The 26,655-nt window shown below is 40.1% G+C and overlaps 1 protein-coding gene across 7 annotated transcripts in view; it reads right to left on the reverse strand.

The window, feature by feature from the left end:
- The window catches only part of xrcc4 (X-ray repair complementing defective repair in Chinese hamster cells 4), a 388,378-nt gene that overhangs the window by 346,346 nt on the left and 15,377 nt on the right, over positions 1-26,655 (reverse strand). For 6 of the 7 annotated variants that reach the window (XM_059969369.1, XM_059969364.1, XM_059969363.1 and 3 more), the window contains exons 2-4: positions 24,168-24,231; positions 6,367-6,525; positions 2,883-3,070 (exon numbers count right to left, since the gene is read on the reverse strand). In XM_059969369.1, the coding sequence (XP_059825352.1) occupies positions 2,883-3,070; positions 6,367-6,525; positions 24,168-24,207 (387 nt within the window). In that variant the 5' untranslated portion in view covers positions 24,208-24,231. The remainder of the gene's footprint in view (positions 1-2,882; positions 3,071-6,366; positions 6,526-24,167; positions 24,232-26,655) is intronic. The other variant, XM_059969365.1, reaches the window with a different exon arrangement.

Genomic DNA, 26,655 nt, shown 5'->3' on the forward strand with positions numbered 1-26,655 from the left:
GATAACTTTTTAAAAAACATGGATGGTAGATAATCCGCAGCATTTGGTTAATAATTTATCAATGAGTAATACTTAAGTATTGGATTGTATATGGTGACATAAATGTACTTTGATAATAAATGTACTTTGATAAAAAATTTACTTTGAACTTTAAACTTTAAGTGAAAATATCTTCCATAATGATATTAGCATGGCAGTCCTGACTCAACTGGACTGCATTTCCAGTCCCCTTTTCATTATAATGGCTTAAACAGGTATATAGCAGCAATGTATACATGTTGTATAAATTAAAACATGTTTGAGTTGAGTTATTCTCCGATCTTCCAGGTATTTCAGTATTTTTCTCAGTTACTACTTCGTTGTAAATATTTTAATTTGTAAATAATTCAGAAGATGTATAGCTCGGGTGGTTGATGACCGGGTAGAGTTGTTCCCTGATCTTGGAAATTTACTTGCAAATATCTTGTCACCATCAGTGCACTGATGATGTTGCTTCCTACGGTGATGAAATGTTTGCAAGTAAATTGCCAAGATTGGAGAACAACTCAACCCAGTCATCAACTACCTGAGCTATACATTTTACAAATTATTTCCAAATTAAAATAACAAAGTAGCAACTGGGAAAAATGCTGAAAGACCTGCAAGGGTTAACTAATACCTCAGCAATTGAGACAGGAAGTATTTTTTCAAGAGGGTCATCACCATCATTATCAATCTCAATGCCCTAAGAGCAAAAATTTAAGCTTCTAACCGTTATACCTGATCTACTAATTCCTTTCCTTCTATAACATTTTCTGCCTCTGTCTTCTACATCAACCAATCAATAACTAATTCCTTGTCACAGGCTAAGTACGCCCACAGAAAAAGAATCTCAGGGTAGTATGCGGTGACATGTGTGTACTCAGATAATAACTTTTATTTTGAACTCTGAATGTTCCTTGTCATGAACTTATTTCACTGTTGCCTGCCAAAAAGTTAGACTTTTAACTAAAAACAACAAAATCAGAATCAGGTTAAATAACACTGACATATGTCATGAAATTTGTTGTTTTGCAGTAGCATTTCAGTGCAATACATAAAAATACTATAAATTACCATAAAAAATGAAGAAAAAATGTACTAACTAAGTTAAGCAAAAGGGAACAGAAATAGTCAGGTAGTGTTCATGGGTTGGTTCATCATCCGTTCAGAAATCCAACGGCGGAGGTGTAGCTGTTCCTAAAACGATATGTTTCCAGTTTAGGAAATTAGCCCCAAAACATAATACCCCCCACATTGCAAATGTGAAGTGAATTGAGTAATTTCATTATTAATTAAGAGAATTGTGTTATATTTTTAAAAAAACTTCCAGTGTTAAAGCAAGAATGGCCTTAATGGGGTTGCTGCCTGAGCGTGAGAAGAGTGAAAGACAGCACAGAATTCTCATCATACAATGAGAATTCAGCATTCACTAATAGCACACTCAGCAGATCTACTCATAAAATGAAAGCTTCAAAATATGAACATTCCTGATAAACAATGTAAAGACACATATTGACACCTATGTGCACTGACACTTCATTCCTGAATGCATCCTGGCACCTAAGGAAAAGTTCTTTCAAATAAAGTTGAAATGTGAAGTACTTACAAAGGTGTAGCCCCAAAGTACTGTACATTCCCAAATTACTGTTAAGAAAAGCCAGATTACCATTTCAATAAAAACATAACATCCTTCAGGGAGGAAGTCTGCCCACAAATGAGGCTGGTTCTTCAAATCCTCCTCAGTTTAGAGCACTGAGGAATGGACAATATCATGCTACACATCCCATGAATAAAAAAATCAAAAAGAGATCATGCATTTTTTGTTAGACACTCAATTTCAATTAACTACGTCTTAAGAATACCAACTTATATAATATTTATAAAGGAACGTTTTTCAATAAAAGCATGTACAATCTCATATCTTAAGTTTTCCACAGCTAATGAAATATCTGAAGTTTTGTGACAGTAAGAATATTGTAGCAATAAAAGAAGAAGTGATACAGCAAATAGCTCTATGAATGACAAATTTGAGTGACCAGTCTAGAACAGCAGAGATGAGGAAAGAATCAAAACAAAAGGCAATGTTATCAATTGAGAATACAAGACCCTTTTAAAGTAAAAATTCAAATTTAAACTTAATGTTGACAATACAAACAACAATAAAAGTTTTATATTTATCAGGCTTGAACGTAAATGGATAAAATCAACTGAGCACAGCTGTTTTTAAAAAGACATTGCATGCTTCACCCCTTAGGAAAAAAAGAAACAATAGTTTTCTTAATCCCTACTACATAGACTAGGAAATTAAGCTCTTATGTCACAGGTTACATTACTGAAGGAAGGCAATGTGGTTTATCTTTCAAAGATTCAGATCCACCATTGCACAGTCAGAAGCACAATCATACATTTATACTCTCAAAGTTCAAGTCCATATATGTCACCATATACCACGCTGAGATTCATTTTCTTGCAGGCATTCACAGTAGATAGAAAGAAACAAAATAGAAGCAATGATAAACTACACACAACGATCGACAAACAACCAATGTGTAAAAGAAGGTAAACAGTGTTAATACAAAAAAGAACAAATAATAATAAATAAATAACATTGAAAGCATGAGTTGAGGAGTCCTTAAAGCAAAGGCTGTGGAATCAGTTCCATATTGAAGTGAGTGATGCAATCCACATTGGTTCAGCAGCCTAATGGCTGAAGGACAATAACTGTTGCTGAACCTCATGGTGTTATGCAGACATCGTTTTTAAATCAAATTATAACTAAATGTGGCAGCAACCATATCTGTAAAATAGTATTATCTATATAAAGACAATGTTACATCAGTTTAAAATTGTACTCTACTTACTGAGATGTCTTGTGAGACCTTCTCATAGGAGAAATGGAAAACTTCTCTTTCGCTGTCCTTTATAAAGTCAAAGCTGTAACGGTTTGTCTTTTCATCCCGTGTTAGCAGTGCACATCGAAGGTCTTCCACATACTTTTCCCTGTCCATTTCAGCCTCATTTGCTTCTATTGTTATCTGATCACTTGACACTGGGAACAGAATTGGCAATTTATTATAGCAAATAACCTATTTACGTTTGTACAAACTGACTTGCAAGTTTCGTTGAGATTCAAATCCAATTGTGAGTGATGACATTTATAAGCTCAAGCACTTCATATTGCTTTGGAAACCAAGTCAGAATGCCAACATTTGCCAATACAAGTAAAACAAACATTTCCTCAGTTGTACTTCCCTGCTGGCTCACGTGTTTATCCCTTATCCAACAAGACCATAAAGAATCTTCCCCCACCCTTTTTGACTCACTCCCGTCAGGGAAGAGGCTACACAGCACGTACACCAGAACCACTCTACTCCCTCAAGTTACTTCCCTCAAGCTGTCATGCTGATCAACACCTCCATCCATTAACTCACCCTAACAACCCCACCACCTCTACATGCACATCAGCCACTCCTTTCCACAGGAAGGACCTGGAAACCATAGAAAGGGTGCAGAGGAGATTTACCAGTATGTTGCCTGGATTGGGGAGAATGTCTTATGAGAATAGTTTGAGTGAACTCAGCCTTTTCTCCTTGGAGCAACGGAGGATGAGAGGTGTACGAGGACATGTTTGGCACAGCTTTGTGGGCCAAAGGGCCTGTATTGTGCTGAAAAACCATGCATCATGGGGAGAACGTACAAACTCCTTACAGGCAGCAACGGTACACAGAAACATAGAAAACCCACAGCACAATACAGGCCTTTTGGCCCACAAAGCTGTGCCAAACATGTCCTTACCTCAGAACTACCTAGGCTTACCCATAGCACTCTAGTTCTGTAAGCTCCATGTATCCATCCAGGAGTCTCTTAAAAGACCCTATTGCTTCTACACATCTACGCTCCGTCCGCCACAACAGACAGGATCTCCCGGTTGCCACTCACTTCAACTCTCCCTCTCATTCCCATTCGGATATGTCCATACATGGCCTCCTCTACTGCCATGATGAGGCCAAACTTCGGTTGGAGGAACAACATCTCATATACCATCTGGGTAGTCTCCAGCCCCTTGGTATAAACATCGAATTCTCCAACTTCTGGTAGTTCCCTCCCTCTCCCTTCCCCATCCCACCTCTACTCTGTCTCTTCTTCTAGCTGCCTATCACCTCTCATGATTCTGCCTTCTTCTACTATCCACAGTGCTTTCCCCTTAAATTCCTTCTTCACCTCTCCTGCCTATCCCCTCCCTGCTTCCCCTCCCCCACCCCTTGACATTTCCTTTGATTGGTTTTCCACCCTCTCCCCACCTTTTTTATAGGGCCCCTGCCCCCTCCTTCTTTAGTCCTGACGAAGGGTTTCAACACGAAACGTTGACTGCTTCTTTCAACGGATGCTGCCCAACCTGCTGAGTTCATCCAGCTTTTTTGTACGTCTTGATTTGACCACAGCATCTGCTGTGTGCTTTGTGTTACCCTGTTGTTTCTGCCTCCACCGCCGCTGGCAGCCCATTCCACGCACTCACCACTCTCTGTGTAAAAAACTTACCCCTGACATCTCCTCTGTACCTACTTCCAAGCACCTTAAAACTCTGCCCTCTCATGCTAGCTATTTCAGCCCTGGGAAAAAGCCTCTGACTATCCACACGATCAATGCCTCTCATTATTTTGTACACCTCTCATCCTCTGTCGCTCCAAGGAGAAAAGGCCGAGTTCACTCAACCTATTCTCATAAGGCATGCTCCCCAATCCAGGCATCATCCTTGTAAATCTCCTCTGCATCCTTTCTATGGTTTCCACATCCTTCCTGTAGTGTGGCGACCAGAATTGAGCACAGTACTCCAAGTGGGGTCTGACCAGGGTCTTATATGGCTGTAACATTACCTCTTGGCTCTTAAACTCAATCCCACGATTGGTGAAGACCAATTCAGCATAGGCCTTCTTAAGCACAGAGTCAACCTGCATAGCAGCTTTGAGTGTCTTATGAACTCAGACCGCATGATCCCTCTGATCCTCCACACTGCCAAGAGTCTTAACTAGAATCACTTTATGTATGTACAATCAGTCTATGTAATTGGCCATTGTGTTTTACAGGATTGCTTCTATATTTTTATTTATTGTATTTTTATGCTTATTGTGTTTTTATGCTGCATCTGATCCAAAGTAACAATCATTTTGCTCTTCTTTATATTCATATACTGAAGAATGACAATAAGTGATCTTGAATCTTGAATTTCAAGTGTATCAGCCATGCACCATAGCAGAATATATGTTCTCTGCATACACCTTCCACTACTAGTACAATTAATGTATCTGAGCACGAAAACCCAGAGCCCTTACGTGAATCAGAAATCATATCTACATGCTAAATGAAGCAGAGCCCATTGAAGGAGAAGAGCCATTGAGTGGTAGTGTGGGTAAGAACGATAAGGTATTCACAAGAGATTTGGATAAGATAACAATCAAAAATATAGTAGTAACTTGTGCTAAACTGGGGGGGGGGGGACTGAAAAACCTGGAAAGGTTAATTAAAACCTCTGCAGTTGAGACAAGAGCAACTTTTAATAAGATCATCTTTAATAATTATCAATCTCAACGCCCTAAGAGCAGAAAATGGAGTTTTCAACTATTATGCCTAATCTATTAACTCTCTTCCCTCTAGAACACTGTCTGGCTCAGTGATCTACATCTCCCAATCAATAACTAAATCCTTATCTGTCACATAACATTCTTTTCTTTTCACTGCTGCATGCCAAAAAGTTAGACTTCAGTGAGTTGTGGGTGTACCATGTTGATGCCAGAGGCCAATAACTAATTCCTTATTTGCCATGTAAATGTTCCATCCCTCTTCTGGAAGACCTTCAGTCACTTATACATTTGCACATCTTACTTCATTCAAATTTCACTCTCCAAATCTTACCCTGGTATTGCTATCCCTGCTGATATATACTGGCACATCAGTTACCCAACCCTCAAACATAAAATTCTCCTTTTTTAATGGCTTAGAATTTTAGCTTGCCTTCATTCACTGTGATTCATTTACTTCTCTAAGGTCCTCCCTTAACTGTAGGCCAAATGCATAGGCTCTCTGAAGCCACTTTCAGAATAATCATTGGATCTTTGCAGCTCAGAGAAATCTCTTTGACCCATACTCTGTAAGAACAATCCATTAAGTCCATTCCCCTTTTGTAGAATTATAGAATTCAGTACCTCTGGTGCAAGGTAATTGTAGCAACTGTACCTACATGGATGCATCCTCTAATTTCAAAATGTATGCACATGATTAACGATGCTAGCATTTCTTAATTAGAAAAAGTACGTGAGATTTTTGTGCTTAAACTAATATGAACCGTACCACTTCCACTCCATGCTTGTTCTCCATTGCACAGAGTTATTGTGAAGCCATTTCCCAAGTCTTCATCCCAACCTATCTTCAGATAGTGTACAGTGTCCGGTGTTGTCAGTGGCCAGATTCTGCAAACATGCATTTCCATTGCCTTGCTTGCTTCTGTGTCTAAAAAAATAAACTGAGAGTTACCTGTCATATCCAAACAATAATGAGAAAAATAAAAATAATGATAAAGGTAGCTTTATTTGTCACGTGTACATTGAAACATACAGTGAAATGCATTGTTAGAGTCAACAACCAACACTGTCTGAGGATGTGCGGGTACAGCCAGCAAGAGTTGCCACATCTGCTGCGTCAGTGTAGCATGTCCAAAACTTACTAACCCTAACTTGTACGTCTTTGTATTGTTGGGGGAAGCCCATGCATTCGTGGGGAAAAGATATAAACTACTTACAGACAGCGATGGAATTGTACCCGAGTTGTTGACACTGTAATAACTTTATGCTATTGTGCCACAAAAATAACATCTGTACTTTGAAGCCAGACTTCAGCACTAATAACCAGGAACCAAGCATGTATTCTCCTTTCTCACACACCCCTTCTCTCCACTCACTGGGCATTATATCTCTCTGATCTCCCACACTCCCTTTCACCATCTATAGATTCATTGTTTCCCCATCTCTCCGATTGCCCCTCTATTCACTAGACCCTAATCTCCCCACTCTCTCAGAACCCATCATCCACTCATCAGACCTGTCTTCTCCCCCACTCCCCTCACCAGGCCTGTGCCTTCCCACTCTAAGCCTTTTACTCTTCTCTCTGTACATCAGCTACTGGAAAATAATACAGATTTGCCTTTTTTTATTGGATAAGAATGTGAAAACAGCTTTCAACCTCAACACAGAGCAATTTTCCAACTTAAGTTAATAAACTGATTACCTCGGTGGAATAGTAGTGCAGCAGCTAGCGAAACACCAAACAGTGCCAGTGATTGTGGTTCAATTCCTGCCACTGTCTCTAAAAAGTTTGTCCGTTCTCCCCATGACCAATGGGTTCCCTCCAGACACAGCAATTATGGTGCATATCACAAACCTCCAGTGCCTTGGCAATAATTAATCAGAATCAGAATCACACAGGCGCTAATGGTATCACATTCCCAGTAGATTCAAGACTGTTTATTGTCCTCTGTCGGTACACGAGTGTAAAGGAAAATGAAACGATTGTTACTCCAGATCCGACACAGCATAAAAAAAACACAATAAGCATTAAGAAAACAAGAAAAAACACAAGAAATATAAGTACATAAGATTAGCTTAGATACTTCATAGACCATACGTACATAAAGTAACAGGATTATCTATACATAAGGTGACTGACTGGAAATGATAAAGAACTGGTGGTCACAAACACAAGTAAATCTGCAGAACACACAAAATGCTGGAGGAATTCAGCAGGTCAGGCAGTATCTATGGAAAAGAGTAAACAGTTGACATTTTGGGCTAAGACCCTTCATCAGGACTGGAAAGGAAAAGGAGAGGTCATAATAAGAAGGTGCAGGGAGTGGAGGAAGAAGTACCAGGTGATAGATGATAGATGAAACTGGGAGGTGGGGGAGGGGTGATGTAAAGAGCTGGGAAATTTCACCCGAGATACAGGGCTGGGTAAGGATAAATTTGATAGGAGAGAACAGAAGGCCAAGTAAGAAAGGGAAGGGGTAGGAGCACCAGAAGGAGGTGAGGGGCAGGTAAGGAGGTAAGGTGAGAGAGGAAAACAGATATAAGGAATGGTGAAGGACAGGGAGAGGCAATTACATTCCCCCCCACCACTCTGAAATGGCATGAACATTGACATGATTTTAAAAGACATCACTAAAGTTTGTATTTGAATTTAGAAAGATAATCACAGAGTTGAAATGAAAAGGAATACTTTCAACAAAGAGGCTTTAATTAACTTAAACAGACAAAAGTACATTGAGGAGGCTACTAAGGTTGTTTGTAACTAATAAAGATGATCTCACTGCATGCTAATGAAATAAATGCTGAGGATAAACAGCCTTATTCTCAGCTGGTTGGCACATTCACTAAAAATAATGATTTATAAGTGTGAAATGTAGTGAGAATGCTGTCACCTGCAGCCTCTATTTCGATCTTCAATGCGAGATACTGACATGCAAAGTACTTTCTTTGGCCCCGAAAACAAGTTGACGTTCGTCTTCGAGGTTCAATTCATTACACTGCGGTGGCTCTAGACATCTATTGTGGTGCTAGCCCCATTCAGGGAGGAGTTGTGAATGAAGAAAGATAAATGAGTTCTGTCAGTGACTTGTGAACAAGGACTGACTGCAAAATGTGATACAATGCAAACTTGGGTAATGTCTCAATAATTCCGATTTAAAGGCGCAAGTTTCCAACCAGGAATAGAGAAGCTTTTCTCCAAATTAATTCCATCTGATCACAACCCTCAAAGTAAGTTTAAATAAATTCAATATCTTCAGTTATTTTATGACATTGATTTGCACAAAAATATCGCAATTCATCATTCAAGAATCCAGTTTCCATTTCCCAGAAAAGTATAATTAATTTTGCTAGCACATATTGAGCATCCCTTATCTGAAATGCTTGAGGACAGAAGTGTTTTGTATTTCGGATTTTGGAATATTTGCATCTATATAATGATATATCTTGAGGGTGGGATCCAGGTCTAAACATGAAACCCATTTACATTACATATATTTCTTATGTACAGCTGGTGTGAAGCTCACAGAATGAACAATCTGTAGTTGGAGGACAATCTCACATGATGGAGCTGTGTCTTCTTTATACGATCAGAGTTGAATGACCACCCCTGACCAGTTCACCGGGTTCCAGGCAACGACTGGCTTCATTTCACCATTGATTTCAAACAGCCACCCGTGCCACAGTAACTACAATGGGGGGGGGGGGGTAGTTTTATGTACCTTGCACGTTAGTCCCAGAGTTTCATTTGGCTGTATTCATGTATGGTTGAATGATATTAAACTTGAACTTGTTTTTCTATTTTTCATTAACTTCTGTTCATCACGTATGTGAACCTTCCCAGCGCATTGTGGAACTTTCCGTTAGTGATGACATGTCAATGTTTAAAAAAAAATTGAATTTCAGATAAAGGGTATTCAACCTGTATAGTACTTCATGCATATCATCACAGCCACTCCACTGCATGTTAATATTTAGATATAAAAATATGCCTATTGTCTGCAGTGAGTTAAAAAAGATTTAAAGACAAAAAGAATAGTGTTATTTGTCACATATATATCAAAACATTAAATACAGTAAAATGTACCTTTTGCATCAATGACCAACACAACCTGAGAATTGTGCTGGGGGCAGCTCGCAAGTATTGTCATGCTACCAGCATCAAAACAGCATACCCAGAACTTAGTAACCTTAATGCCTAAATCTTTGGAATGTGAGAGGAAACTGTAGCACCCAGAGGAAACATATACTCCTAATACACAACACTGGGAATAAGTTCAAAGTCCAATGTAAATTTATTATATCAAAGTACATACTGCATGTCACCATGAGATTCATTTTCTTGCAGGCATCCACAGTAGAACAAAGAAATACAGTAGAATCAAAGAAAACTACACACAAAGACTGACAAACAACCAATATACAAAAGACAGAATCAGTTCAGTGTTGAGGTGAGTGAAGTTATCCACACCAGTTCAGGAGCCTAGTGGTTGAAGGGTAATAACTGTTTGTGAACCTGGTGGTGTAGGACCTAAGGCTCCAGTACCTTCTACCCAATGGCAGCAATGAGAAAAGAGTATGGCCTTATTAGAGAGTTGGGGGGGGGTCCTTAAAAATGGATGCGGCACTCTTGTGCCAGTGCTCCTCGTAGATGAGCTCAATGGTGAGGCTTCTCCTGTGCTCAATACAGGGCTATATTAACCACTTTTTGTAGGCTTTTCCATTCCTGAGTATTAGTGTTTCTATACCAGGCTGTGATGTATGCAGTCAGAATACTCGCCGCTGTGCATCGATAGAAGTTTGTCAAAGTTTTCATGCTGTTTAACAAATGTAGCTGGACTTCCTGTAAATTGACAATTTCTCATGGAATCAGTAGAAGCGAGCTACTTACAACAGCCTCACTAATGTACATGACAAAATCGCAAAGAGCATTCATACATAGGACTTGATAAGCAGTTACCAGGAGGATCTAGTTAAAATGGATCTTCAGCATCATCTGCCTGAAAGATACATTCGGCAGATTTACATTAATCCTTGACTCACTAACTCAGGAATTATTCACCAAAGCATCTAGGAGTCATAAATAATAAAGGTGTGAGGTAGCATAATTGGTGGGAATGCACAAAATTCACAACCACCAACATTGAGTTGAGGTTTCACTTTTAGAGGCTGATCTGACATGATGATGTAATTACTTAAAGGGTTTTTTGGCATGGTTTAAGTTCTTTTTTTTGGAGTTCAGTAAATGAGTTGCTCTGGTTTTTCTGAAACTTACAACGCCTCCACTGTTTTATTACCGAACACCCACACTGGTGACCCCAATGCTCCAGGACAATTGCAGAGTTAGTGAACATGTTTGCCAAGGCAGTCACTTTGAAACTACTGGAGTTAAGGAACAAAATGCTATTGCTTGGTTCATACAAACTGAGGCTCAATTTGCACTTCAAGAAATCTCTATGACAACACCAAAAATATCATAGCATCACTTAGTAACTCCACGGCGTAAGAATGATGCCTCTAAGAGAACACACGCATGAACACGATAAACACCGGTTGCTGAAAACTCATCTTTTACAGACTTTTGGACTCTCAGAGTCTGAGTATTTCAACAGTTGCTCTCCTTGCCTGTCTTGGCGATGGTAAGCCTTCAGAGCTAATGGACCATATGCTGTCTCTGCTGGAAATCACCATCCTTGTTTTATTTTTAAAGAACTCTCCACGCAGCAAATGCCTGATCAAGTTCGCATAGCCCTCACTAATGCACCCGTGAAGGACTATAAGGAGCTTGCGAAAATGGTTGATAGTCTATACTCAGCCAGGCAACGATGCATCGTTCCTCTTCCTTTCTCTACCTCAATAAGCCCAGTCAGCAAGGCCCCCAGAATAAGGATGCATGTGGCAGCGAAGCAAATAACCCAGACCTGTGTTTTTACCATGCTCGCTTTAATAGAAATGCTAGGAAGTGCCAACCACTTTGAAGTTTCAACAATGCCTGCGTATCAGGACATCAGTGGTCTGTGAACAGCTGAGTTCCAGCTGCCAGTGTCGTCTACTGTTCATTACAGACACCATTTCAGGGCAACACTTCTTGTGTGGCACGGCTGCTCAAATAGAGTGTGCTGTCAGCATTGCCTATTGATGAGAAGGCAAAGAGCACCCACGGCAGCAAGATCCTAACTTACGGGATATGACGGGTGACACTCTACTTCAGTGGGCAACATTACACATGGGATTTTGTCCTGGTTAAAGTGGCTAGACCTCTGCTCGGTGCAGATTTTCTGTGTGCCCAAGGATTGTTGGTCGATGATCTTAAGAACTGCCAGCTAGTGGATGTAAGTTCCCCACAGCAACTCCGTCAACTGCATGCAACTCTGCATAGTTCACTCAATTGCTGGGCAAATTCTCAAGCCTAACCAAGCCTACATTCTCCATGCCACCAGTCCATGCCCACGTGCGCAGACTGGACCCAGAAAAGCTGGCAACCGCAAAGGCTGAATTTGCCAACATGGAAAGACTTGGCATAGTATGCCAAATAGCCCCAGGGCTTCACCCCTCTATGTGGTCCCTAAGTCCAACAGTGGTTGCCACCCATGTAGTGATTACCAATGCCATAATGAAGTCACCACCCCCTGATCATTTCCTGGTCCCACACATCTACTTTTAGCTGGAAAGTGAAGTTCTTCCAAAGTCGATTTAATTAGGGGTTACCATCAGGTGCCTGTGTGCTTGGAGGACATTCCCAAAACAGCTGTGATGACCCCTTTTGGCCTCTTTGAGCTTCTGCGCATGCCACTTGGGCTGAAAAATGCAGCATACACTTTCCAACAGCTGATGGACTCCGTATAAAAAGACTTAGATTTTTTTTTTGTTTACCTGGGTGACATACTTTTTGTCACTGCATCCAAATCTGAACACGAATTCTATCTCTGCACACTTTTTGAGTGCTTAAGCCAACAGAGGTTGATTATTAACCCTGCTAAATGCCAGTTGAGTTGTCAACCATTGACTTTCTCAGCCATCGCATCTCCGTAGAAGGTTCCAACCCTTCCTATCAAAAGTAGCCACGATTATGGATTTCCCACACCCTGCACAACTTCAAATCTACAGGAGATTTTTTAGGTTTGGTGAAATTTCTATCACCACTTCATTTTGCTGAACTTATGCTTTCCCTACATATTGTGCTTAAAGGCAATACTCCTAATCAAGTGCCTAACGGGTCAGCAAACATGATCAGGACATTTAATGACACCAATCAAGCTCTTTATAACATGACTCTACCTGCACATCCGCTCCCCAGCTTATCCATAGCCACTACTACTGATGCTTCAGATTATGCTGTGAGTGCTGTGCATAAACAGCTGGCTGGTGGAGGGCGGCAGCCATTCGCCTTCTTCAGTGGCTAGCTCCATAACCCCGAAAGGAAGTACCATGAATATGAAGATAGAAGATAGAAGAAACTGAGATATGAAGATAGAAGACCATGAGCTTCTCAGTCTCTATCTGGTTGTCCGCCTTTTTTGTTTTCTCTTAGAGAGTTGCCATTTCACAGTTTTCAATGACCACCAACCCTTCATGCAAGCAATGGCCAAAACATCAGATCCTCAGTCTGCACAGTAGCAATGCTACCTAGCCCATATATCCGAGTTCACAACTCATATATAACATATCATGGGGAAAAATAATGCTGTGGCCAATTGATTCTCACAGCTAGCCATTGAGCCCATACACATTGGGGTTGATTATCCCGGCATGGGAGCCAAGCAAGCTACTGACCCAGAGGTCCAGGCTTACAGTACAGCAGTTACGGGCCTATGGTTGGCTGACAATAAGTTCAGGGAGGGTTTCTCTCCCACGCAATGTCTCAACCAGTTGCCCTCGCCTCATCATGCCCGCAAACTGGAGGCAAGCTGATTTTGACTGCATAATTGGCCTCTCGCATCTGCGCCAGAAGGCCTCCCAGAAGCTGGCTGCACTAAAGTTTGTGTGCATGGCCTTCGAAAGGATTGTGTGATTAGTCTGCAGACTGTGTGGAGTACCAGAGGACAAAAATTAACCGTCACATTCAGGTGCTATTGGCACCTTATGATGTCCCTGAGCAATGGTTTAATGTCAATCTGGACCTTGTTGGTCCTCCTCACCACCTCCTCTGGTTTAGCAAACCTCCTTACTATGGTAGACTGTACTACCAGGTAGCCAAAGGTCACCTCCCTAGCATTGATGACAGCTACAGATGTGGCTCGGGTAATTATCAGCATCTGGGTTGCTCAGTTTGGCACTCCATCTGATATTTCCTCTGACTGCAGTCCCCAATTCATATCAAACATCTGGGCTGCAATGGTCCCAGAACCTCAGTGATAGGTTACATCACACCACAGCATATCACCCACAGTCCAATGGCCTATTTGAGCGGTTTTACCACTCTTAAAGGCTACTCTGAGGGTTTCCCTCACTAATAAGTGTTGCAATGATCATCTCCCATGGGTCCTGCTGGGACTCAGAGTCATTCTAAAAGAGGACCTGCAGGCATCCTTGGCTGAGTTGGTATACAGACAACAATTATGAGTGCCAGATGATTTCACCCTGACACCTTGCCACCTGGTCAGCTTCTCAACAGCATTCCACCAACTTCAATAAATTCCACATTTTGGAATGAGGGAAAAAAGACTTTTATCACAGATAAGAGGTGTAAACTGGGATATATTTCAGTAGATTGCCTTAAACCCTAAAACTCTCACTAATTTTTATAGATGCACCGTAGAAAGCATTCTTCTAGGGTGCATCACAACCTGGAATGGAAGTTGTCCTGTCCAAGACCAGAAGATGCTGCAGAAGGTCACGAACATAGCCCAGCACATCACACAAACTAATCTTCCATCCTTGGACTCACTTTACACCGCACGCTGTCGGAGCAGTGCTGCCAGGATAATCAAGGACACAACCCACCCAGCCAACACACTTTTTGTCCCTCTTCCCTCCAGGAGCTTGAAGATTCGTATGGCCAGATTTGGGAACAGCTTCTTTCCAACTGTGATAAGACTGCTGAACGGATCCTGACCCGGATCTGGGCCGTACCTTCCAAATATCCGGACCCGACTTGCACTACCTTACTTGCCCTTTTCTATTTTCTAATTATGATTTATAATTTTAATTTTTATTATATTTATTTTGATTTGTACTCCAGGGAGCACGAAGCACAGAATCAAATATCGCTGTGATGATTGTATGCTCTATTATCAATTATTTGGTGACAATAAATTAAAGTAAATCGGCCCACCAAGATTTGAAGGATTCCACTACCATGCCCCTGCTGTCACACCATGACCATGAGCATGTCAACACGCCACTAGATGAGCCAGAGGCACCTGCACTTTCTCCACCCATGGAACACAGGAGCCGAGTCAGGCAGCTCGTCTGAGCTCTGGACAGGCTCACAATGCCAGTTTTACTCAATCTGCAGGTGGCTGTGTAGAGTAATGTAAACAGTGGAAGTGTACATAAGTCACAACCACCAACATTGAGTTGGGGTTTCACTTTAAGAGACTGGTCTGACGTGATGACGTCATTATGTAAAGGGTTTTTAGGGCACTTTGTGTTCAGTTTTTTGGTGTTCAATAAATGAGTTGCTAAGGCTTTTCAGAAATATAAAAAACACCTCCACCGTTTTATTTGCAAAAACCTAGAGTACAAAGGTAGAAATAATTCAGTATCTTCATTTAGTTTTAAAATATTAAGACAATTCTTAGCACTTGAATATTTCACATCTAAATTGTGATCTGTATATTGCAATTTGACACAGGTAAATATTCAGAATAAAGAGCATACAGTGCGGAGAGATTAGTTTTGGATTTCTCCAGCAAAGCTGTAAATCTTTAATTGGTAAAATAGGTTCCATCTGTGTTTTAATTTTCCATCATTTTATACATAATTCACATAATTTATAGCTTAAGATATTTAGATAAGTATATACAACTATACAATGATAGAGGAGAAAATAACAATCAACTTCTAGTCCCTTGAATGTTTATCTTCTGAAGTTTTAATCTAAACAAATACAATCTGAACTACAGCCACCTATCACTTCTATTTTGGGGCAATACTTGTCGAGTGCATGCTCTTATTCCTTCTAGTGGTTGTTTGTTTATTCATTTATTTATTGATATTCGAGCCACGCTGCCCAGCAATCCCCCAATTTAACCCGAGCCTAATCATGGGACAACTTGCACTGACCAATTAACCTACTATCTGGTATGGCTTTGGTCTGAGGGAGGAAACTGGTGCACCCAGAGGAAACCCACACGTCACAGAGAGAAAGTACAAACTCCTCACAGGCAGCAGCAGGAAATGAACCCAGGTCACTGGTGTTGTGCTGACCATTGTGCTACCATGTGTTCTCACTGAGTTAAAAATATCGCTTTGTTCTCACAATCTTTTATTTTATATTAAAATATGATGGAATTTCTTGTCACCTTCACTTGAGGACATTTACAATCTATGTAAGCTACTGTTAAGTCTTTTCAGTATTGATGGCAGAGTGCAAAGTAGGGCTTGGATCAGTCACAGATATAACTCAAACTCTCAGATATAAAGACAACAATTTGAGAACTTTGGTATTTCTCATCACAAAACCACACAAAGATCATTGACTAACTGCTGCTGAATGAAATAATTAAAAAAAAAGAATTGTTGCTGTAATCAATCATAGAACATAATTGTTCTGCAAAAGGAGCACACGCAAATTCGTGAAGCATTTCATATTTATTTGGAGCACCACGGTAGCGCACCACTATTACAACTCAGGACGTGAGAGTTCAGAGTTCAATTCTGGCATCACCTATAAGGAGTCTGTACGTTCTCCCCATGGAATGTATCGGTTTTCTTTGAGTGCTCCAGTTTCCTCCCACAGTCCAAAAACATACCAGTTAGTAGGTTAACTGGTCATTGTAAATTGTCCTGTGATTAGGCAAGGGTTAAATCAGGAGTTGCTGGGCAACACGGCTCGAAGGGCTGGAAGAGCTTATTCCATGCTATATCTCTAAATAAATAAACATAGAATGATACATCAAAGGAACAAGTCTTTTGGCCCACACTATTTGTGCCTTACATGATACATATTAAACTAATCCCTTCTGTTCACAAATGATTGATATCCCTCCATTCCCTGCATATTCATGTGCCTTGATACACATGCTCAGTATATAACAGATTTTATTGAAAATCTCCACCTAAGATGTCATTTACTTAATAATAGATCACAGAGTCATAGGAAAGTACAGCACCAAAATAGGTCCTTCGTCCCATCTAGACCATGTTAAATCATTTAAACTGCCTTATCCCATCAGCCTGTGCTGGGACCATAATCTTTCAAAAATATTACTCATATTCGTATCAGTACTGGTTTATTCGTGTCACATCTGTCGAAATACAGTGAAAAGCCTGTTCTGCACACTGTTCATACAGACCTAATCATAGCACAGTGCACTGGAGTAGAATAAGGTAAAGCAGTAATAATGTAGAATAAAGTGTAAAAGCTCCTGAAAGAGTGCAGTGTAGGTAATACAGTGATAAGGTGCATGATCATATTGTGCGGCCTAGAGTCCATCTCATTGTACAAGAGGTCTATTCACAAGTCTGTTAACAGTAGGGTAAAAGCAGTCCTTCAGCCTCATAGAGATTGTAGTGAAAATAGCAAAGAAACTGAGTACTAATATACATGATTCTAAATATCAGAAATTCAGCCAATTTCTGGTTATTTTCTAAAGGAAAAAAATTAGTAAACAGATTTAATAGAAGCATAATTCGATACAGCAATAAAGAAGGCCTTTTGACCAACATGGCTATGCCAACTCTTTCATACAGCCAAAATCTTTTCCCCATAGACTTGCAAAGTTTTTCCCATCAATCCAATTCCCTTACAAAACCTCTTGTTGAATTTGTTCCATCACCCTTTCAATCAGTAGATCACAAATCATAATAGCTCATTGTATAAAGAACTGCCCCCTCATGTTACCTCTGGTCCTTTTGCCAATCACCTTAAATCTGTGTCCGAATGTTCCTGCACTTGGCCAGTGAAAGTTATGAAAACAAAATCCTATGGATGTAATAAATCGAAAATATAAACATAAATTCCAGAAATACTCAACAGTTCGAATAGCATCTAAGTAGAAGAAAGCACTTAATCCTTCAGATAGAAGTTGCTTCATCAGAAAAGGCATAGACCGAGCAGTCAGCCAGAGACTTTTTTCAAGGGTGGAAATGGCTAATGCAAAGGGGCATAATTTTAAGGAGATTGGAGGAAAGTATTGGAGGAATGTCAGAGGTAAGTCTTTCACACAGAGAGTGGTAAATGCATGGGGCGTCCTGCCAGGGGTGATAGTAGGGGCAGATATATTAGGGACATTTAAGAAACTCTTACAAATTGAGGGCTATGTCAGAGGGAAGGGTTAGATTGATCTCAGAGTATATTAAACGTTTGTCACAGCATTGTGGGCCATAGGGCCTGTTCTGTGCTGTAATGTTCTATGTAGAATTGGAAAAGGCAAAAGATAATTAAGCTAAGAAATGGAGGAAGGGGAAAAGAGAAAAAAATAAGGAAAGAGCACAAGAGAGTACTAAGTAGGAGAGATTAATTAATTAATGGAACTGAAGCAAAAGAAAATGGCAATAGGACAATAAAATCAGAAAAATAGAGTTCATTTTAGAAAAGGTATAAATGGGAGAAATAGATACATTATTTGTAATTGCAAAATGAAAATAATGTGAATGCTGGAAGTCTGAGATACAACAGAAAACCTTTGAAATTCAGTGACCTAACATTTTTATATTTAAGGCAATACACACAAAACGCTGGAGGAACTCAGCAGGTCAGGCTGCATCCATGGAAATGAACAACAGTCAACATTTCGAGCTGAGACCCTTCTTCAGGACTGGAAAAGAAAGGGGAAGATCCCAGAGTATAAAGATGGGGGAGGGGAAGGAGGATAGCTAGAAAGTGATTGGTGCAGCCAGATGTGTGGGAAAGGGCTGGAGAGGAAGGAATCTGATAGGAGAGGAGAGTGGTCCATAGAAGAAAGGGAAAGAGGAGGGTACTCAGGGGAGGTGATAGGTAGGTGAGAAGAGGTAAGAGGCCAGAGTCAGGAATAGAAGAAGAGAAGGGGAGGGAAATATTTTTACTGTAAGAAGAAATTGATGTTCATGCTATCAGGTTGGAGGCTACCCAGACGGAAAATAAACCGTTGCTCCTCCATCTTCAGGGTGGCCTCATCTTAGCACAAGAGGAGCCCATGGACCAACATGCCTGAATGGGAATGGGAATAGGAATTAATATGTTTGGCCACTGAGAAGTTCTGTTTTTAGCAGATTGAGTGGAGGAGATCGACAAAGCAGTCTTCCAATTTATGACAGGTCTCACCAACATACAGGAAGCTGCATCAAGTGCACTGGACACAATAGACCAAAGATTTGCAAGTTAAGTTTTGCCTCATCTGGAAGGACTGTTTGGGGCCCTGGAGGTGAGGGAGGATGTATATGGGCAGGCCTTGAATATGGGCAGGTGTTGAATTTGGAACAAGGTCATAAAATTAATCTCAAAAGCATCATGTGTATTAGCAATATAGACACATGGGATACTCAGCCGAATTGAGACACTAAGAGCCTGCAAAGGATATAAACAGGTTAACTGAGTGGGCAAAAATTGGCAGATAGAATGTTCTGCAGAAATGTGAGGTCATTTACTTTGGTGGGAAGAAAAGAAAATCAGATTATTCAAATTGTGTAAAACTCTGAATGCTGGTATTCAAAGAGATCTTACTATACTTCTCCAAGAATCACAAAAAGCTGGCAGGCAGGCAGAACAAGTAATTAGGAAAACAAATGAGGTGTTGGTCTTTTATTGTAAGGAGCATGTAAATAAGGAAGCTACAGTTCAGTGAGACCACACCTGAGGTATTGCTCCTCTAGAAGGAAGGACAGAAGCCCAGATGTGGATTCCAGGTTTAAAGAGGTTACCTTAGGTTGAAGGATTAAGCAGAGTGAGCCTAAAAATAATCTTTCTGAAGCAGATAGAAATTTGCCAAGAGCATTTCCTTTGCTGGGAAATTTAAAACTGGTGTACACAGCTACAGAACCTGAGATCAACCATTTAAGACTGAGATGACAAACATTTTTTTCTCAAGTCCTTGTTTTTTTTTACACCAAGTTGTTGTCATATGTATATCTCAGCCTGAAACATACCCGGACTTTTAAACTTTAGGAGAATCAGAGATATGGGACCAAGTACGAAGGTGAAATTGATGCCTAGATTAGTTCAGCAATAATTTTATTGAAGGACTGAGATTCAAGGAGCAACATAATCATGCAACTCCTGAACCAGCCTATACAACTTCATTTGCCACAATAATGGAAAGATCATTGAACACACTCTTTAGACTCACTTTTAAGGACTCTACGACTCATGTTCTGTTTTAAGTTTTTACTTATTCATTTATTATTATTATTACTTGTTTCTTTTTGCATTTGCACAATTTTTCAGTTTTATGTGCAGTTTTACATTGATTCTGTTGTACATCTTTGTTCTACTGGGAATGCCTGCAAGAAAATGAATCTCATAATAGTATTTGGTGACATATACGTACTTTGATAATGAATTTACTCTGAACTTTGAAATTTTATGAGAGATTTTTCATCCATTTTGTCTGGACCAAATCTTACTTACAGCAGTTGGTTCATAGCCCTCAGAATTCTCACTTGCACATCCAAGTGCTGAGTAAATCTGCTCCTACGATCTACTCCCATCACCCAGTGCTAATGAACACTGGTCTTTTCTATTTACTCCATCCATATCCCTGATAATTTTATATCCTTCAATAAATCAGACTCCCTGATCCAAAAAAAAACTTTATCTGATCTTTACTTTGCTGACTGCTGAGTGCTTCAGGCATTTCTGTTTTCATTGCAGTTCTTTTAAAATTTTTAAACTGTAACTCAGAAAAGATAGCAATAACATGCCCATCAAACCTACTAGCTCCCAACCTTTCAGAGCTACAATACACCATTAGCAGATCCCTAGTTCTCAACCTACTAGCTACAATACACCTAGTTCTCAACCTACTAGCTACAATACACCATTAGCAGATCCCTAGTTCTCAACCTACTAGCTCCCAACCTTTCAGAGCTACAATACACCATTAGCAGATCCCTAGTTCTCCTTCATCATGGTCACTTGCCACATCACCATTGAGGATATCTTCAAAAGGCACCTCAAGAAGGTGGCATCCGTCACTTAGGACCCTCACCACCCAGCACATCTTCTTTTTATTACTCCCATCACTGAGGAGGAACAAGACCCTAAAGACACACACTCTACTTTTTAGAAACAGCTTCTACTCCTCTGCCATCAGAATGTTGAGCAGTCTATGAACACAATCTCACTATTTTGCTCTCTTTTCTTATTGTAATTTTACTATATGTATTGCACTGTACTATCGCAACAAATTTCACAATAAATATCAGTCAATGATAATAAACTTAATTCTGATTCTGAAACCACTACTGGTCAGAACAGATTGAAGAATCTTGTTCAGTTTCATTCCCCATTTCTTTCACCAGCCAGGAAATAAACCTTCCTGACAATTTATCCATTTTTGCAAAACCAAAAGTGCTAAACCAAAATTCACTTTCGTACTCTATTTGCCCCATTCAACCATTCACCCTGCTTCCATATCCTTCTTTCATGAAAATAGGCTTCATTATAATCCACAGCCATCTAACAGGTAGCCTGTAACACATATAAGTTACCTGTTAGGCCTTATTCTTTCACTGGTGAACCTACTGCTCTTTACGCCCAAGAAATGTACCTGCCTCAATGACTATCACGCTGTAGCACTTACATCCACAGTGATGGAAGTGTTTTGAGAGGTTGCTGATGAAACATATCAATTCCTACCTAGAAGCAACTTAGATGTGCTCCAATTTGCCTACCGGAGCAAAAGGTCCACAGCAGATGCCATCTCCTTGGCTCTTCACTCAACACTAGAACATCTGGATAGTGCAGATGCATTATTAAGGATGCTCTTTATTGAATACAGTTCAGGATTCAATACCATCGTCCCCTCAAAACTAATCAATAAGCTCCAAGATCTTAGCCACAATACTTCTTTGAGCAATTGGATCCTGGATTTCCTCACTTGCATACCCCAGTCACTTTGGATTGGCAACAACATCTCCTCCATAATCTCCATCAGCACAGATGCGCCACAAGTCTATGTGCTTAGTCAACTGCTTACTTATCTTACGCTTACGATTCTGTGGCTAAGCACACTTCCAACACCATATTCAAGTTTTCTGGTGGCACACCATTGTCATAGGCTGAATAAAAGGTGGTGCTAAATCAGCATATAGGAGGGATCATGAAAGTCTGGCTAAGTGGCACCATAACAACTTCTCATTTAATGTTAGCAAGACCAAGGAGCTGGTTATAGATTTCAGGAGAAGGAAACCAGAGGTCCATGATCCAGTCCTCACTGAAGGATCAGAGGTGCAGAGTTAGCAACTTTAAATTTTTAGATGTTATTATTTCGGATGATCTGCCCTGAGTCCAGCACGCATGTGCAATTGTGAAGAAAACACAGCAGCACCTGTACTTCCTGAGGAATTTGCAGTGATTTGGCATGGCATCTAAAACTGATAAACTTCTATAAATGTGTAGTGGAAAGTATATTAACTGGCTACATCACAGCCTGAAAATACCAATGCCCTTGAACAGAAAATGCTACTACAAAAAATATTGGTTACAGCCCAGCCCATCACGGATGAAGCCCTCCCAACTATTGAGCATGTTGGCATGAAATGCTGACACAGGTAAGCAGCATCCATCATCAGGGACTTAAACCACCCAGGACATGCTCTCTTCATGTTGCTATCATCTTGAAAAAGGTACAAGAACCTCAGGATTTACACCACCAGGTTCAGGTACAGATACTACCTCTCAACCATCAGACTCTTGAATCAAAGATGATAACTTCACTCAGCTTCACTTGTCCCATCATTGAAATCTTCCCACAACCAATGGACTCACTTTCCAGGACTCTTCATCTCATGTTTCCTTGGTTCTTTTATGGTTATTATTCTTTAGATTTTTTAAGTATACCCATAAGAAAATGAACCTCAGGGTTGTATATGGTGATATATACAGTGACATGCAAACGTTTGGGCGCCCCTGGTCAAAATTTCTGTTACTAGGAATAGCTAAGCGACTAAAAGATGACCTGATTTCCAAAAGGCATAAAGTTAAAGATGACACATTTCTTTAATATTTTAAGCAAGATTACTTTTTTATTTACATCTTTTACAGTTTCAAAATAACAAAGAAGTAAAAGGGCCCGAAGCAAAAGTTTGGGCACCCTGCATGGTCAGTACTTAGTAACACCCCCTTTGGCAACAATCACAGCTTGTAAACACTTTCTGTAGCCAGCTAAGAGTCTTTCAATTCTTGCTTGGGGCATTTTCTCCCATTCTTCCTTGCAAAAGGCTTCCAGTTCTGTGAGATTCTTGGACTGTCTTGCATGCACTGCTCTTTTGAGGTCTATCCACAGATTTTCGATGATCTGTGAGGACTGTGAGGGACATGGCAAAACCTTCAGCTTGCGCCTCTTGAGGTAGTCCATTGTGGATTTTGAAGTGTGTTTAGGGTCATTATCCTGTTGTAGAAGCCATCCTCTTTTCATTTTCAGCTTTTTTACAGATGGTGTGATGTTTGCTTCCAGAATTTGTTGGTATTTTATTGAATTCATTCTTCCCTCTACCGGTGAAATGTTCCCCGTGCCACTGGCTGCAACACAAGCCCAAAGCATGATCGATCCACACCTCACCCCCATGGTTAATAGTTGGAGAGGTGTTCTTTTCATGAAATTCTGCATCTTTTTCTCCAAACATACCTTAGCTCATTGTGGCCAATAAGTTCTATTTTAACTTCATCAGTCCGCAGGACTTGTTTCCAAAATACATCAGGCTTATTTAGATGTTCCTTTGCAAACTTCTGATGCTGAATTTTGTGGTGAGAACACAGGAAAGATTTTCTTCTGATGACTCTTCCATGAAGGTCATATTTGTGCAGGTGTCGCTGCACAGTAGAACAGTGCACCACCACTCCAGAGTCTGCTGAATCTTCCTGAAGGTCTTTTGCAGTCAAACGAGGGTTTTGATTTGCCTTTCTAGCAATCCTACGAGCAGTTCTCTCCAAAAGTTTTCTTGGTCTTCCAGACCTCAACTTGACCTCCACTGTTCCTGTTAACTGCCATTTCTTAATTACATTACGAACTGAGGAAAAGGCTACCTGAAAATGCTTTGCTATCTTCTTATTACCTTCTCCTGCTTTGTGGGCATCATTTATTCTAATTTTCAGAGTGCTAGGTAGCTGTTTAGAGGAGCCCATGGCTGCTAATTGTTGGGACAAGGTTTGAGGAGACAGGGTATTTATAAAGCTTTGAAATTTGCATACCTGGCCTTTCCTAACGATGATTGTGAACAAGCCAGAGCCCTAACAAGCTAATTAAGGTCTGAGACCTCAGTAAAAGTTACCTGAGAGCTCAAATTTCTTGGGGTGCCCAAACTTTTGCATGGTACTCCTTTCCTTTTCTTCACTCTAAAATTGTACAAAACAAAACAAAAATAATACACTAATCGTGCTTAAAATGTTGAAAAGAATGTTTCATCTTTAACTTTATGACTTTTGGAGATCAGTTCATCTTCTACTCACTTAACCATTCACAGTAACAGAAATTTTGACCAGGGGTGCCCAAACTTTTGCATGCCACTGTATGCACTTTGATAATAAATTTACCTTGAACTTTGTACTTTGAAATACCTTTAGATTTTCTTGGACTTAATTGCCAGAACCATTTGAAGCACATCCTTACCTTCCAAATTCCCCATCCAACACTTCCCCTTCAGGCTTTCTGCATTATTAAATTTGCATCTAACAGAAGTTTCCAATTTGGCCTAACTCACCCCCGCATTCTGCAAACTATTCTTTTCCATGCTTAATTTGAACCAATCACTGTTCCAAGAATGATGGCTTGTCTATTTCTGCTTGTGTTTCTTATATTTTTATGATAGAACATAGAACAGTACTGCACCATACAGGCCCTTCAGCCCACAATGTTGTATCAACCTTTCAATCTACTCCAAAATCAATCTAACCCTTCCTTCCTACATAGCCATCCATGTATCTATCATCCATGTGCCTATTTAAGATTCTCTTGAATGCTCCTAATGTACCTGCCTCTACCAATACCCTTGAACGTGCGTTCCATGTACCCACCACTCTCTATGTAAAAAAACTACCTCTACCTCTTATCCTGTAAAGATGGCTCTGGCAAGATATGGCAACAGTTTGCAGATAGCTACCAAAATCTACTAACAATTCTACCAAATCTACTTTCTTGAGACTATGACCACTGCAGTCCTAAACCTGTAATTTGCCGCTGAGTGGTGTGATTTCAAATCGTCTCTACGACCTGGCATTTTTGCAGTATCCTGAAATATTCGGTGAACTAAACTCTCGAGAATGCAGGTATGACCGTGGCAGCCATTGCTGGAGTGGTTTTGGAGCCAGATTGAAACTTCAGGCAAGACTGAAGCGGCAGGGCCTGGACCCAAGAGTGGAAAATAAACTGATGTTTAGCTGATTTAAGCAGGGAGCCAAATTAAAAAGATTAAGGCATTGCAGCCAAGGGCAAGAGATAAACTAGTGTTCAGCTCATTACTCAATGAGGCTTTACTCGCCTCAGCACTGAACTGGCTCCGTGGCTGTGGACTCACTTATGGGAACTCCTAAGTTTGTGTTCTGTGACACGTTTGTTTTTTTTATTATTTGCACAATTTGTTCTTTCTTTTTGCACATTGGATTCCACTGTGCTTCTTTGTTTTGTGGCTGCACTGTAAGATGAATCTTAAGGTTGTAATATGATATACATAGCTTGATAATAAAAGTACTTTGCCTATCCTCATAGGGCATGCTCTCCAATCCAGGCAGCAACCCAGTAAATCTCCTCTGCACCCTCTCTAAAGCTTCTACATCCTTCCTGTAATAAGGTGACCAGAACTGAACACAATATTCCAAGTGTAGTCTAACTAGGATTTTATAGAGCTGCAACATTACCGTGCAGCTCTGGAACTCAATTCCCTCAACTAATAAAGGCCAACACAACATATACCTTCTTAACCACACTGTCAACTACGTTTTTAAGATGTTTCAGATTTAGCAATGAATTATCATTGACACAAATTGAACAGAAGCATATCATAATCCAATAATGAGGAAATGGGCAGGAGTAATACAAAGAATATTCCACACATTACACAAAAAGACAGTCACAGTTTGGACCCATGTAAGTTCCCATGGCAACATTCATTTCCTCCAAATATTGCTATTCAATAAATACCACACAACTATTGTGTTGGCAAGCTATTGGTCACTACAAGAGGCTTTATAAGATAACACACTCTCTCTCAGAAACAGATGAAACACAAGAGTCAGAGGCACATGGTTAGTTTTTTTGAAAATTAATGTTGCTTGCATTATTAAGGCAACAATGACTGCAAATTGACTTATGTCCAAGTGAATATAGTTAAAAACTATTTTAAGTCAAACAAAACCAGCACTGTTGTTAAAAGTCCAGAGTCATCCGAAATTTGTCTTGCACGCAACAACTTGTATTGTTAAAAATTGTTTCTGTTCTATAACGTTAACATGTGGTGAAATAACAAACAACAGTTCACATCAAGACTTGTCTAACAAAGTCTTTGTTCAGCCTGTACTTCAATACAGGGAAGATGAAAATATTGGGATGACATCAATGTGTTTTTCTTCATTTTAATGTTACATCATTATCGGATTAAACTACTGTGTCATCCCTCTTGCAGGAAAGAATTACTTTACAGAAAAAACTGAATCAACTGAGCTCAACACATCGATTGGTTCACTGGTTTATTGGTGAGATCAACAGCAGGGGAGCTGCATAGCCTAGGGCAGGGGTCAGCAACCTTTACCACTGAAAGAGCCACT

This window comes from Hypanus sabinus, chromosome 5 (assembly GCF_030144855.1).
Source record: "Hypanus sabinus isolate sHypSab1 chromosome 5, sHypSab1.hap1, whole genome shotgun sequence".
Taxonomy (NCBI): Eukaryota; Metazoa; Chordata; class Chondrichthyes; order Myliobatiformes; family Dasyatidae; genus Hypanus; species Hypanus sabinus.